Source organism: Plutella xylostella, chromosome 29 (genome assembly GCF_932276165.1).
Source record: "Plutella xylostella chromosome 29, ilPluXylo3.1, whole genome shotgun sequence".
Lineage (NCBI taxonomy): Eukaryota > Metazoa > Arthropoda > Insecta > Lepidoptera > Plutellidae > Plutella > Plutella xylostella.
The window spans coordinates 4,901,097-4,913,716 of record NC_064009.1 but is presented as its reverse complement, the minus strand read 5'-3'; the positions used below and the strand labels follow the sequence as shown (position 1 = coordinate 4,913,716).

The 12,620-nt window shown below is 38.6% G+C and overlaps 2 protein-coding genes across 2 annotated transcripts in view; one reads left to right on the top strand and one right to left on the bottom strand.

Annotated features, from left to right (window-relative positions):
* Positions 1–8,964, top strand: part of LOC105394599 (nucleoprotein TPR) — a 32,468-nt gene extending 23,504 nt beyond the window's left edge. Inside the window, exons 13-14 of the mRNA XM_048631868.1 lie at positions 374–497; positions 8,472–8,964. Coding sequence (XP_048487825.1) covers positions 374–497; positions 8,472–8,554 — 207 coding nt within the window. The 3' untranslated portion in view covers positions 8,555–8,964. The remainder of the gene's footprint in view (positions 1–373; positions 498–8,471) is intronic.
* A 2,436-nt stretch (positions 8,965–11,400) lies between these two features.
* LOC105386445 (gamma-aminobutyric acid receptor-associated protein) lies at positions 11,401–12,168 on the bottom strand. Its single transcript, XM_011557004.3, has one exon. It carries the CDS (start codon positions 12,043–12,045, stop codon positions 11,692–11,694), a length of 354 nt encoding a protein of 117 aa, XP_011555306.1. The 5' UTR covers positions 12,046–12,168; the 3' UTR covers positions 11,401–11,691.
* Between the last annotated feature and the right edge of the window lie 452 nt (positions 12,169–12,620).

Sequence of the window (12,620 nt, the reverse complement as noted above, 5' to 3'; positions counted from 1 at the left end):
ATGTAGCCAGTTGCAGAAATATTTTATACTACTATCATCATCATCACGACCCATCACGTCCCCACTGCTGGAGCACGGGTCTCCTTACAATGAAATAATATACTACTATAGTAGTAAGAAAGAAACATTATTTGACACACTGAAACAGAACAACAAAAGCCGAAAAAGAAACAACAACAAAATAAAGAGAATAATACATAATTATACAGAACAAACAAAACAAACAAAGGTTCCAGAGTGTCAAAACGCCTCCAGCTCAGCATTTGCTGTGGACAGTAAGGCCACAGCGCTGGTTTTCAGCTGGCCCTTATATGTTGGCCTAGTCAATTTTACTGCTATAGTATAATCTAATGTAGTGATATATCTTCAGCAGGGAGCAGCCGAGGAGGGTCGCGAGGCGGAGGCGAGCGCGAGCCCGCAGGCGCGGCGCCGCCCGCCCCCGCGCGGCCCGCCCACCCCGCACTCGCCCCACCAACAACGGTGGATGCCCTCTGCTGGTCAGTATTTATTTATTTATTTATATTTGGAAAACCAACCAGCAAAATACAAGTTTATGTTACATGGGGGTTATATGACATTTCAAGCGAATAACAGGTTTTCACATTTTTCTAATTTAGGCACTTAATTTTAACTAAGATGAAACAGTGACTTAATGACATTGTAAAACTGAAAATTATACAATTTTATAGTCTGAAGAAAAAAAAAAAAAAAAACAAGCAAAAAGAAGTAAGTTGAAGACTATCCCCCAAATTCATAGTGATTTTAGGTACTATAAAGTAAGTTTAAAATTAACGTTGTGATATACGAGATTTAACTTTTTGACTGACGTAAAGAGTCGAAACTAGTCGACACTAGTACGATTCAAGGTACTTAAATTTAAACCTTGTTGTAAATTTACAATAGTGTCTATGAGTTTGAGGGTAAAATATGTAAAATCTTACTTATGTAAAACCATATAACAAGCAGTATTATTTAAATTCTTATACATATTATTATGTGCATACTATGTTTATAGATTATATATATACGCCCAATATAAAATATATAAAAGTAAATGTATTCAATATGACAATACCACCGGACTATTCGGACTTATCACCGATTATTTGCACTACATGTGATCTAAAAGAAAGTTTATTATTATGAAAAATGTCAGCATCCTGAAACACGTTATTATAAGTACGAAGTAGACGGGTCATAATTGCATTTTGGCCATAATTAGTGGTGTGAGCCCTGGGAGCAAATATTGCTGTATGTCTAGTACGGTATTGTGGTGTGTTAAATGTTATATCTGCTAGTAGCTCAGGACAGTCCACTCTTCCTCGTAATATGTCAAACAGAAATCCCATATCCAGTAGTAAGCGTCGATCATACAGGGTTAACATTTTGAAATCGTGACAATTCCGTGAATAATTACGGGAATTATTGCGTGTTTGGTAATTTAAGTATTTAATGAATTTCATTTGTAACCTTTCTATTTGATCTTGATAAATGGTATATTGTGGTGACCATATTGGGCTAGCAAACTCCAACACACTTCGTACGTAAGCATAATACAGTGCTTTGATGGACTCAGGTTGGGAAAACAATTTTCCTGTGCGTATAACAAATCCAAGGTTTTTATAGGCTTTGCTGGTAATTAAGTCAATGTGATTACGGAATAATAATTTGTTATCCAACAAGACACCCAGATCACGCACCATGGCCACTCTCTCAATCATAACGCCATTAAAATTATAATTAAATAAAAGAGGGGTTTTTTTTCGTGTAAAAGTTATAGTTTGGCATTTTTTAACGTTTACTTTAATTTTGTTACGAGTATAATATTCAAACAGTTTATTAAGTTCTGACTGCAGGGCGATACAATCTTCTTGGGTCTTAATTCTTAGGTAAACTTTTTTGTCATCAGCATAAAGTAAGTGGTTTGATGGGCCGAAACACAAGTGGATATCAAAGATGTAAGCATTGTAAAAGAGAGGTCCAAGATGCGATCCCTGGGGTACGCCGGATGGAATACTAACATAATTAGACCTAAATCCACCCATCACTACCGCCTGTGATCGATTTTTCAAATAACTACGGGTCCATCGTAACAAGTCGCCATGTATACCCAAAAAATGTAATTTGGCAAGCAGGATGTCGTGGTCCACACGGTCGAATGCCTTTTCGAAATCCGTGTAAACCACGTCAACCTGTCCACCTCCTTCCATATTTTCAAGTACAAAATTGGTAAATACTGCAAGATTTGTGACACAGGAACGCCCTTTTAAGAAACCATGTTGCCTAGTCGAGATATTTTTAATAATAATAGGATAAATGTTATTGTAAACAATTTTTTCCATGATTTTACTAAGTATGTTTAATTTAGATATGGGTCTATATTTGTCAATACAGGATTTAGAACCGCTTTTATGCACCGGCACTATATTTGCTATTTTCCATATACTGGGGAATGTACCTTCCGTAAGTGAACGATTGAATAATATTGTGATGGGAAGAGAAAGGGAAGGAGCACACCGGACGAGGAAGAGAGGTGGGATGGCATCACTACCAGAGCCCTTGTTAACATCTAAGGATTTCAAAAGCTGCATTACCGTTTCTTCCGTAAATGTCAACGTTGCAATGACGTCACCACATAAAGTGTTGTAGTCGTAGTCAACTTTGTCGTGTGTGGAAGGTTGGGCGAACACACTTTCGAAGTAAGAGTTAAAGGCGTTACATATGCTAGGACCATCTGAATAGTTAGACCGACCCAACGTAAACTGACTAGGATAACCGGAATTCCCACGAAGAGATTTAATGAATTTCCATATAAATTTTGGGTTTGTTTTGATTTCCTTCTCCGCAGTGGCTATGTAGTTATTAAAACATAAAGTCTGAATCCTACGTTGCCGGGATCGTAAGAGTGCGAACTCATCGTAGTCACGCGGGTTTTTGTACTTTTTCCATTTAGAGTGAGCCTTACTTTTTTCACGTATAATTTTTATAAGAGCTGCACTATACCATATTGGATAGTGACAACGACTTTTCAATACTTTTGGGACAAACAGATCTATAGCATGATTTAAATGAGAATAAAGACATTCAGTAGCCTCATCCACAGTACCACGAGATAAAATATTAAGCCAGTCTTGGTTAGATAAATAATCATTAATTCTATCATAATTACCTTTAGAAAATATAAACCTATTTCTTAATTGTTCTTTTAAGGGTATCATTTTAATATCTGGAATATTTAGTATTAGAGAAGGATGGTACTTATTTTCTTGTATAAGCGGATTTGGTGCTTTACTTACTGACAGAGCTAAGTTGGAAAATGTCAAGTCGAGAATATTATTACACGAATTCAAAACACGATTATACTGAATCAAACCAAGATAACCTAAGTTATTTAGGGTTTCAATAGCAGCATTTTGTAATTCTATGGAGCCTCGAGATAAACAATTATAACCGCTATTATGCCACTCAACAAAAGAACAATTGAAGTCGCCTAATACAAGGAAGTTATCATGACAGTGTAGGTTCATTACTTGCGAGACATTGTTCCAAAAACTGATGAGGCGTCGCGGTAGATCGCGATCCGGTGGTAAATAAAAGACACAGATATGAAGATTAGCAGTTGCACCAAGTGTACTTGCCGGTATAGTCACCCACAGCAGCTCGGGGTCGGCGCTGCTCCACTCGTACCGCTGCACCGCGCCGAGTCGCCGGCGAGTCATAGCCATTACACCTCCACCGGTACTTTTACCGGTTAAGGTTAAATCCCGGTCTTGACGGGCCACATCATACCTACAGTCACAAAATTCTGAACTATAAATATCAGATTGCAACCAAGTCTCCGTAAATAGAAGGATGTCGTATTCATTAGAAAGTACATTCATATATAAGTTCGTGCATTTAGTACGAATACCTTGCAAGTTTTGATAATAGATGTTAAAGTTATCAATATTCATAGCCATTATAGGATTATTAAAAGAAACTATTAGGAGTAAAACATACGTTTAACGTATTAAAGTATGTTATGCAATTGCCATTGATTAATTTGTCGGGTTTCAAATGTAAACAGAGACTTCCTAACATTATTATACACTCGTATTATTATTGATACCAAAGTAATTACATATTTGTTAATTGCATGTTTATTATTCAAGAAAAAAAACGTAGACGTAGTGTAACTAATGACAGAGATAAGCTGGACATGTAATTAGCTGACCAAACTAGGAACATTATTATTAGATCGGGTATTATAAAATTGTGCAAAAATCGGCGAAAAATCCGAATAGTTCCTTGTATCATCATTATCATCAATTGAACAATACTGGGCAGATAGTTATAAACACAATACATAGTAACATATTCCGTACCAATATGATACAAATGTTCAGGTACGCAAATAAATAATAATATACAATACATAATTTTTAGGTTTGAGTTTGAGGTGTTTACATAATACAAACAACAAAATACAACCAATAGAATAACTGACTTACATATTAAAGAGTTATAATTAGGTTTATAGCCAAGAATTATTATTCTTATTAGAACAGACGTTACATACAGCAGAGCAATTATATTATAACTCAGACCATTTTTATGATATCCTTTTCCTCTAAAATTAATATCTTTGGTGACTTGTCGTCCCGGCGAACGAATATTTTCCCATTCCTGATCCAAACGTAACGGTATAACTTGTTTTTTGCAGCGTCACGGATCTTCTTGTGCAATTCTTTGTTATGCGGAGTCAGCTGTTCATTTATAAAAATTACCGAAGCCTTTCCTGGCATACCTATATCGTCTGTAGTGAATCCGCGGTTTTTACGGGCGTTAGATATCAACAGGTCCTTTATGCTCGCTGACTTCAGCTTAGCAACAACTGTCTTAGGGCGGCCGGGTACCTTTGTCCTTGGTTGCACTCGTGAAATATATTCGATATCAGATGGAGACAATTGTACGCCAATATGGTTCCCAATCTTAATCAGTAAGTTCTGAAGGTTCTCGGAGCTTGTCTCTGTTAGGCCCAGGATCTCAACGTTGAGAGCACGCTCGCGTTGTTGTGAGATATTTAACTCACTCTCCAGTCCACTAATTTTATGCTGCATTGTCTCCAGAACTGACTCCATAGATTTAATAGGTCCAATCTTATTTTTGAGGTCAGTGTGTTCTGCAGCATTGAATTCAATAGATGCTTGGAGATCAGTTATGACATTGGACATAGTCTGCTGTTTGTCCTCCAGCTGGTTCACCCGTTGATTAGTAGCCACCTGATCGGCACGAACGATATTCAGCTCCGTTTTAATTTCCTTGGATGTAGCAGCGAGAGAATCCAGATCCAGTCTCATGTAAGAGATGCTATCGCTGATGCTGCTAATTTTGGTATTCATATCAGAGCGCCATTCACTTAGTGAGACTTTCAGCTCGGACGAAAGTGTTTGGAAAGCATCCATCATTTCCGATTCAGGCAGCTTGCGTTTATTGCGCTGGTTTGCATTGACAATGGGTTCTGGATTTATTGAAAGGTCAGGATTTGATTGGTATTTATTGGGTGAACGAATCATGATACCAGCTCCCTCTATACTCTTTACACGAAAACAGCAAGCAAGGTAGATAGTAAGCAAGCCAAGATACGTGTAATCTTATCGCCAGTAAATACGTATTGTTCGATCGATAAAGGATGAAAAAGTTCAGATCCTCAACCAGAGGTGGCGCTGGTGTTTCAAATGGGTGAATAAGCAGTTTTTAAGGTTATAATTCAAAGTTATGCACAGTAAATACGCCACCAAAGTACAAAATACCACACTCAGAAGCTAAAGAAGAGAGCTTTTAGTGATTTGAAAACACTTAAAAACAGTAGCACTTGGTTTTTATCGACATAAACCAAAAACACTAGCCACGGTATATTCACTTTAAAATTGTAATTAATCACTGAAATACAGCTATGGTTATTATCTTCCACAGTTAATCGATATCTTCTTCACACAATAAGCTAGTTTTAGAAGCTCACAGTACAGTTTAACTATTTTAAATTATGAGAGTTATACGGAGATGTAAACAAGAGATGTTCACTCAGTGGTGCCCTCTGGCAGAAGTATATACTGCACACTTGGTATACCTTCACAGATCGCCCATACTATCAGATTTTTATGAAAATATATACAGGGTGTTGCAAAAAGGGTATAGTTAGTCGAAAGGGGGTGACTCTTATCTCCTGAACTACACTCGCGAGCAACCAAATCGACTCAAGCCTTGACGGCGCAAACATACATTAATACAAGTAAAATTATGAATAGAAATAATAAAAATGATATGTCATTTAAAAGCTTAAGATGTCAGCTTTAATTTGATATCATTATTATTGAAATCCATTCATCATTTTTGAAATAAATGATGTCTGAACGCAATTGTAGGAAAAACGGGAATTTAGGAAAAAAGGGTATGGGTATCGTATTATACAAATTAAACAAAAAATGTTAAGATAAAAATTTATTTATTTAAATCAATACTTTGTATTGCCCCCTCTTGCCCTAATTACAGCCTGCAGCCTGTTTCTCATAGACCTTATCAACTTTTTGACAGTTTCCTGAGGAATGCCGTCCCACTCCTCTAATAAAGCTGTCTTCAGCTCGTCCACGCTTGCAGGGACTGGATTCCTGGCCCGAACTCTTCTTTTGAGCTCGTCCCATAAGTGTTCGATGGGATTCAGGTCAGGACTGAGCGCAGGCCAGTCCATCGTGCGCAATTCCTTCTCTCTCAGAAACTGCCGACTGACTCGTGCCGTGTGGCAGCGGGCATTGTCGTGCATTAGCACGAAGTCTTCACCGACAAATTCTGCATAGGGCACAACATGACCGAGTAGAATGTCGGTGATGTACCGATCAGCTGTTAACCCGCCTCCTCGGCCGCCTCCAGGCACGAAAACAAGTGCGGTTTTTCCCTCTAGAGAAATACCAGCCCACATCATGCAGGAACCGCCGCCATATGCTACTGTTTCAGCGAAACAACATTGGGCAAATCGTTCCCCCGGACGCCGGTAGACCCGGCCTCTCCTGTCACTGCCATGCAGACACACTCTGCACTCATCAGTAAACAGGACCGACCGCCATTGCGCAATGCTCCAATCGAGATGCTCTCGAGCAAACTGAAGACGCGCTTGTCGGTGGCCTGCAGTCAATTTGGGGCCTGATGCAGGTCTTTTTGGTGTCAAGTTGGCTTCCTTCAAGCGTCTTCTCACTGTCCACTCGCTGACAGCCACTTGTCGTACACGTCTCAGTTCTTGCTGCACATCAACGCCCGTAAGGTGTCGATTGCGCAGCGAGGTTGAGACAATGAAGCGGTCGTCTCTCTCTGAAGTGCAGCGGTGGCGGCCCGTTCTTGGTCTTCGATTGAAGGCACCAGTCTCTTGGAACCGTCTGTATACTCGGGATACAGCAGACTGGCTCAAGTGGAGCTGGGCAGCGACTGCTCGCTGACTTAACCCTTGTTGCAGCAAGGCAACAACTTGAGCAGCTTCTTCTGGTGTGGTATCCATGGGTTTGCGAAAACAAGGAATACAATGCAACGAGATGTGTACCGGTCAACTTGCAACAAGCGACTGATAAGGTACACCGGATGTGGAAAGGTTTTATAGCGGGATCAGGTAGCGCAAGGCGTGGATTCCTAATGAGGTAATTAACACTGACGGGCAATTAAAATGCGTCATTAAATCTGCGCTTAGTTTTTTTTTATGGTATTGATCTTAATTGAAAGCCTAATTCTTCAGCTTTCGAATGACATATCACTTTTATATTTACCATTTATCGTTTTAGGAAAATCAATGTATATGTGCGCCGTGAAGGCTTGAGTCGATTTGGTTGCTCGCGAGTGTAGTTGTGTGTCTATGGAGAACCAATTATTTGGGTTTGAAAGTCTTAAAGCACGAGTTGTTAGCTTGAGCCCCTGAATCTCTAAACCTCTTTCGGTTTAATGTACTCCTTTTGTTAACACCCTATATAAACAACATTTAATTGTACAAATGCAATATTAGAATTAGAAAAAGTACTTTCAGTTTCATTGCGAAACACACATTAGTATATCCAACCGTAGAAATCAATTCGTTACAATTAAGTAAGTTGGAAACCATCTGTATTTGCATCTAATTTACTAGATTTTTTAATACAAATTTGATACTAACACTGTTGTAGTTATACCTAGGAAAGTATGAAATGTGAGGTATGAATAAGTCAGTAGCCCTAACTCATTCTAAAGTAACTGTTTGGCACCGAGTGTAATATTTATAAAAATCATCATCAACCCTATTAGCGGCGTAACTGGTAATGATGCCAACGCATATTTTAGGTAGCCATAATGAGTGTAATGTTTATCCCAAAGGGTTCCCTACGAGTGAGCGTAGTGCAGGAACTAACATTCCCCCAAAGAATAGAATAATTATCCTACATAAACGCCCAACTTACCAGGATAACCTCTAATGTTCACAGACAGTGAAAGCGGCGGACGAGGCCGCGGCATGCGCTCGCGAGGCCGGCCCGCGCGGCGCCCGCACGGCTACATGCGCTACTAGTCCACCAGCCGACACCACCCCCTACACGGATTCCATTCACTAGAGTTAACATATAGCTATAATAACTGAAGCTGACATACCTATAAGGCAATGTATACCGATACCATTTTAATGTGATATTTTCATGATGGTAGTCTGTATTTCAAATTATGTTTCAAGCTTGTGGAATATCACAGTAGAATTGTATTTGCAATGGTAATTTTCCCGACATAAATCAATAAAAAATGTATAAAAACTTCATCTCTCTGAAATTAATTGGAACATGCTTCAGTGATTATTGTACTACTATTATTATTAATATTCCCTAGATGTAAGTGTATAATTGATAATTTTCTAGTAATTTCTATAATTCACAGACATACTTATGATAGTTTCCCTTGTGAAGTAATATAAGTTTCTGAATAATTGAACATACTGTTTTATTCATTCATATTTCCTATAGTTAGTTATGTATAGAGCAATAGAATATTCTACTTATATTTTACCATATTTTCTACAAAAACTTAGTTTTATAGATTTCCCATACAAAATGAAAACACCGACACCTACATAACTTTGTAAATTATGTAGGCAAGTGATGTGGTGAATCATCGGAGGGTTTTCGTTTACACCCGATATAAAAAGAAGACCCTTTGGTGTAAGTGATTAAGTCTGGATGCTGTCCCAAACATGTCGGTACCCAATCGGTATCTCATCTACTGCAATACCGATAAACAGCCGTACGATCGATAGTCAACGCCAGCAATCAATGAACTACACCCTGAGTGTAGGGGGTTAGTGCTTGATATTGAGAAGATCAGTTTCTTACAATCTTTATTTATTATGGATCATTCTCTTTAACCTTATCGTAACCTATATGCAATATACGAAATGTTTCATTAAAGTCTTATTAGTATACTTTTAAAAAACCGGCCAAGTGCGAGTCGGGCTCGCGCACAAAGGGTTCCGTAGCAGCAAAATTACAGTTAAATCAACCTATCTCAAAAACTATAAGAGATACTTTGATCAAACCAAAAATCGTTGAAAGAGTTAATTAGCATGCATCACCTCTATTTTTTTTAGAATTTTATACCCCGTAGTTATAAAAATAGAGGGGGGGGGACATACTTTTTACGACTTTGAGAGCTGATATCTCAAAAACCGTTCACTTTAAGAAAAATGTTTTTTAGAAAACTTTATATCATTTTAAAAGACCTTTCCATTGATACCCCACACGGGTATGTACATCGAAAAAAAAAATTTCATCCCTCAGTTACATGTATGGGGGGCCCCACCCCCAATTCTTTTTTTTACTATTTAGTGTCATATTTTTGTAGCGGTTCATACAACACATATTCCCATCAAATTTCATCACTGTAGTACTTATAGTTTCCGAGTAAATCGGCTGTGACAGACGGACAGACGGACATGACGAAACTATAAGGGTTCCGTTTTTGCCATTTTGGCTACGGAACCCTAAAAAGTGTAATTATTATTTAATCAGCTGCAAAGAATACCTCTTAACAGGTGTAGATGTACTAGTTTCCTTATTTAAAATTATTTTATATCCGCCCAGTCGTGATAAGTATCTTTTGACTTCGACCATAGCCCTCTTTGTAGATAGGTACCTATCCACTGAGGAAAAAAAACACTACTCTTGTTCATCCTCCTGTTCCTGTTACTTTGCCTCACTGATGGTAGTACAAAGACGAAGCCAAAAAATAAGTACTAAGTAACTATTGTATTGATTACATCTATGATAAATATATTGCGATGATCGAATGCCTTGAGATAATCGAAATAAAAAAATCGATCATCGCAATATATTTAACAGATGCAAAGTAAACAACAAAAACTTGTTAGATTTAATTAATTACCTACCTATATTGTTTTGAAATCTTCAGTCCTAGTGTTCTGCTATGCCACGTAATGGTGTCCCGGCTAACCGTATCTGACAACATCTCACCTCACTAATGCGCTAGAGCCACTGGGGGTGCATGGGAGGACCCTGCTCCCCAAGTGAAGTATGAACTGTATATTTTTATAGAGGTACGGTCAGCTGCATAAGTAGGTAGCTATACACTTTTGTACCCTGCTCAAACTGACTACATAAACCATCAATGTTTGAATAGGCAGATTGTGAGTTTGAAAAGGTAAAAAAGTGTCCAGCTACTTATGCATGTACCTACGTCCGATGCACTCTGGGATGCACGATGCACGCTGACTGCGACTAACAATTAATGACTGGCTTATCCTTTCCCCTCGCGAGCTGCCTCTAGTCTTCTCCTTAGCTTGACCAGACTTCACGGACACGTTAAGGAGAAGACTGGAGGCACTCAGCCCAAGATAGGGAGTATCTTCTGATAGCTCATGTTTCTCACCCATGACATGGGACTCGGAGGGATAAGGAGCAGCTGTAGGTGACTAAGATGCGCCTCGGTAATCTCGGTATATAACACTATGAGTCATTATTTCATACTTAATTCGATGAGCCTTTACCAAAATTAGACAATGAATAAAGTGAATAAATTGCATAGGTCCAGATGTCAATGGAAGTGCATAATAAAATTTATATATCATATTAACAGTAAAATATACTCCAGAACATGATGGTGCTCCGTGTTGCCATCATTTACTTTGTTCTGTTTGTTGCCCAATCTACGTAATATTGTGAAACACTTATTATAAATTTTATCTTATACTTTAGGGTGAAATGCAGAATACATGTAACAAAAACTGAGAAATGCTAGACGAACTGTAGTGTTTGTCACCGACATCCTGAAGAATGACAAAGAACAAAGAATTAACTTAAAATTACTGTTGATTTAATTTCTAGAGGTTTAGGAAATGCAAAATAAAACATAGTGTTGTTTTAGGTTTTTATTTTTTTTACAGAAATAATTACAGAATCCTATACCGAATAAAGATTGAAATAAGTATTGCAATATTTTCATTCATATTAATATTAAGTGTGTAAGTGAAATAATAATTATAAACTGCTATACTGCACTCTCAACATGAATGTCGAAAAGCAAATTAAAGATATCACCATTAAAATAAAATAATTACAAGCTAAGCCTTACAACTAGGTAGAAACCAATAGTCAGATGGAAAACAACACATGGCTCATAGTGAAATATTGATTGTAAGAAAGGAAGTTAGTTTCCGTAAACATTTTCGTCGGAAAATGCAATATACAGGAAGAAGTCTTCGTCGTGGTGCTCCTGGTACAAGGAGCCCATGGTGGCCGACGTCGGCGGGATCACGTTGTTCACGAAGAAGAACAGCGCGTCCTCGGGCCGCAGGTGGATGCGCTTCCTGATCAGGAAGTAGAACTGCCCGACAGTGAGGTCGGACGGCACCAAATACTTCTTTTTGTCGAGGTCGCCCAGTCTCGCTTTCGGGGCCTTCTCGACAATCACTGGTACGCGATCGGGGTATTTCCTGCGAATCTTCTCGCCTTCAGTCTTCCTCTTCTCGAACGAATGCTCTTCTTTGTATTGGAATTTCATTTTGAGAGTGGTGGATCACTATAATTTGCACGATCAGCTCGGAGAAACCAAATTTTTATACTGCGACTTGTTTTTTGTTTTTGCGTTTTTTGTCTATAAATGCTGTGACGCAATCAGCTGATATGACAACAATGAAAAAACATTAACAGTAACCATAGACTAAATAGTATTGATTTTGTACAAACGAGGTTATTATTCTGAGATTGTGTAGGTTCGGATGCCAAAGTTGGTCGTACGACCAGCTTATTCTGATTATTTGGTTGTATTTATAAATGCTGGTAGGTATGGGGTTATCACGAGTCTGCTTAGCAGACTAGGCCACGAAGGCAGTAGTTGCACTGCCAGAGTGCCTACCACGGTGCTAATGCTAAGTCACACACAACATGTCATACAATCAGTAGCAAGGCCTTGCATGTTCCTTGTTGGAAGATTCTCTGCATTCTCTGTGGGGGTGTTAGTACATGCACCTGACTCTCTCGAGTGGAACCTTTGTGCATATCCCCAAGGTCTAAACTGCCTTCCTAAGCTTGAACCATTTCCCACCACGCTGGTCCACTGCGGGTTGGTGGGTTCAC

Coding starts and splice junctions, on each gene's coding strand:
- LOC105386445 (XM_011557004.3), bottom strand. CDS start 12,045: ATGAAATTCCAATACAAAGAAGAGCATTCGTTCGAGAAGAGGAAGACT.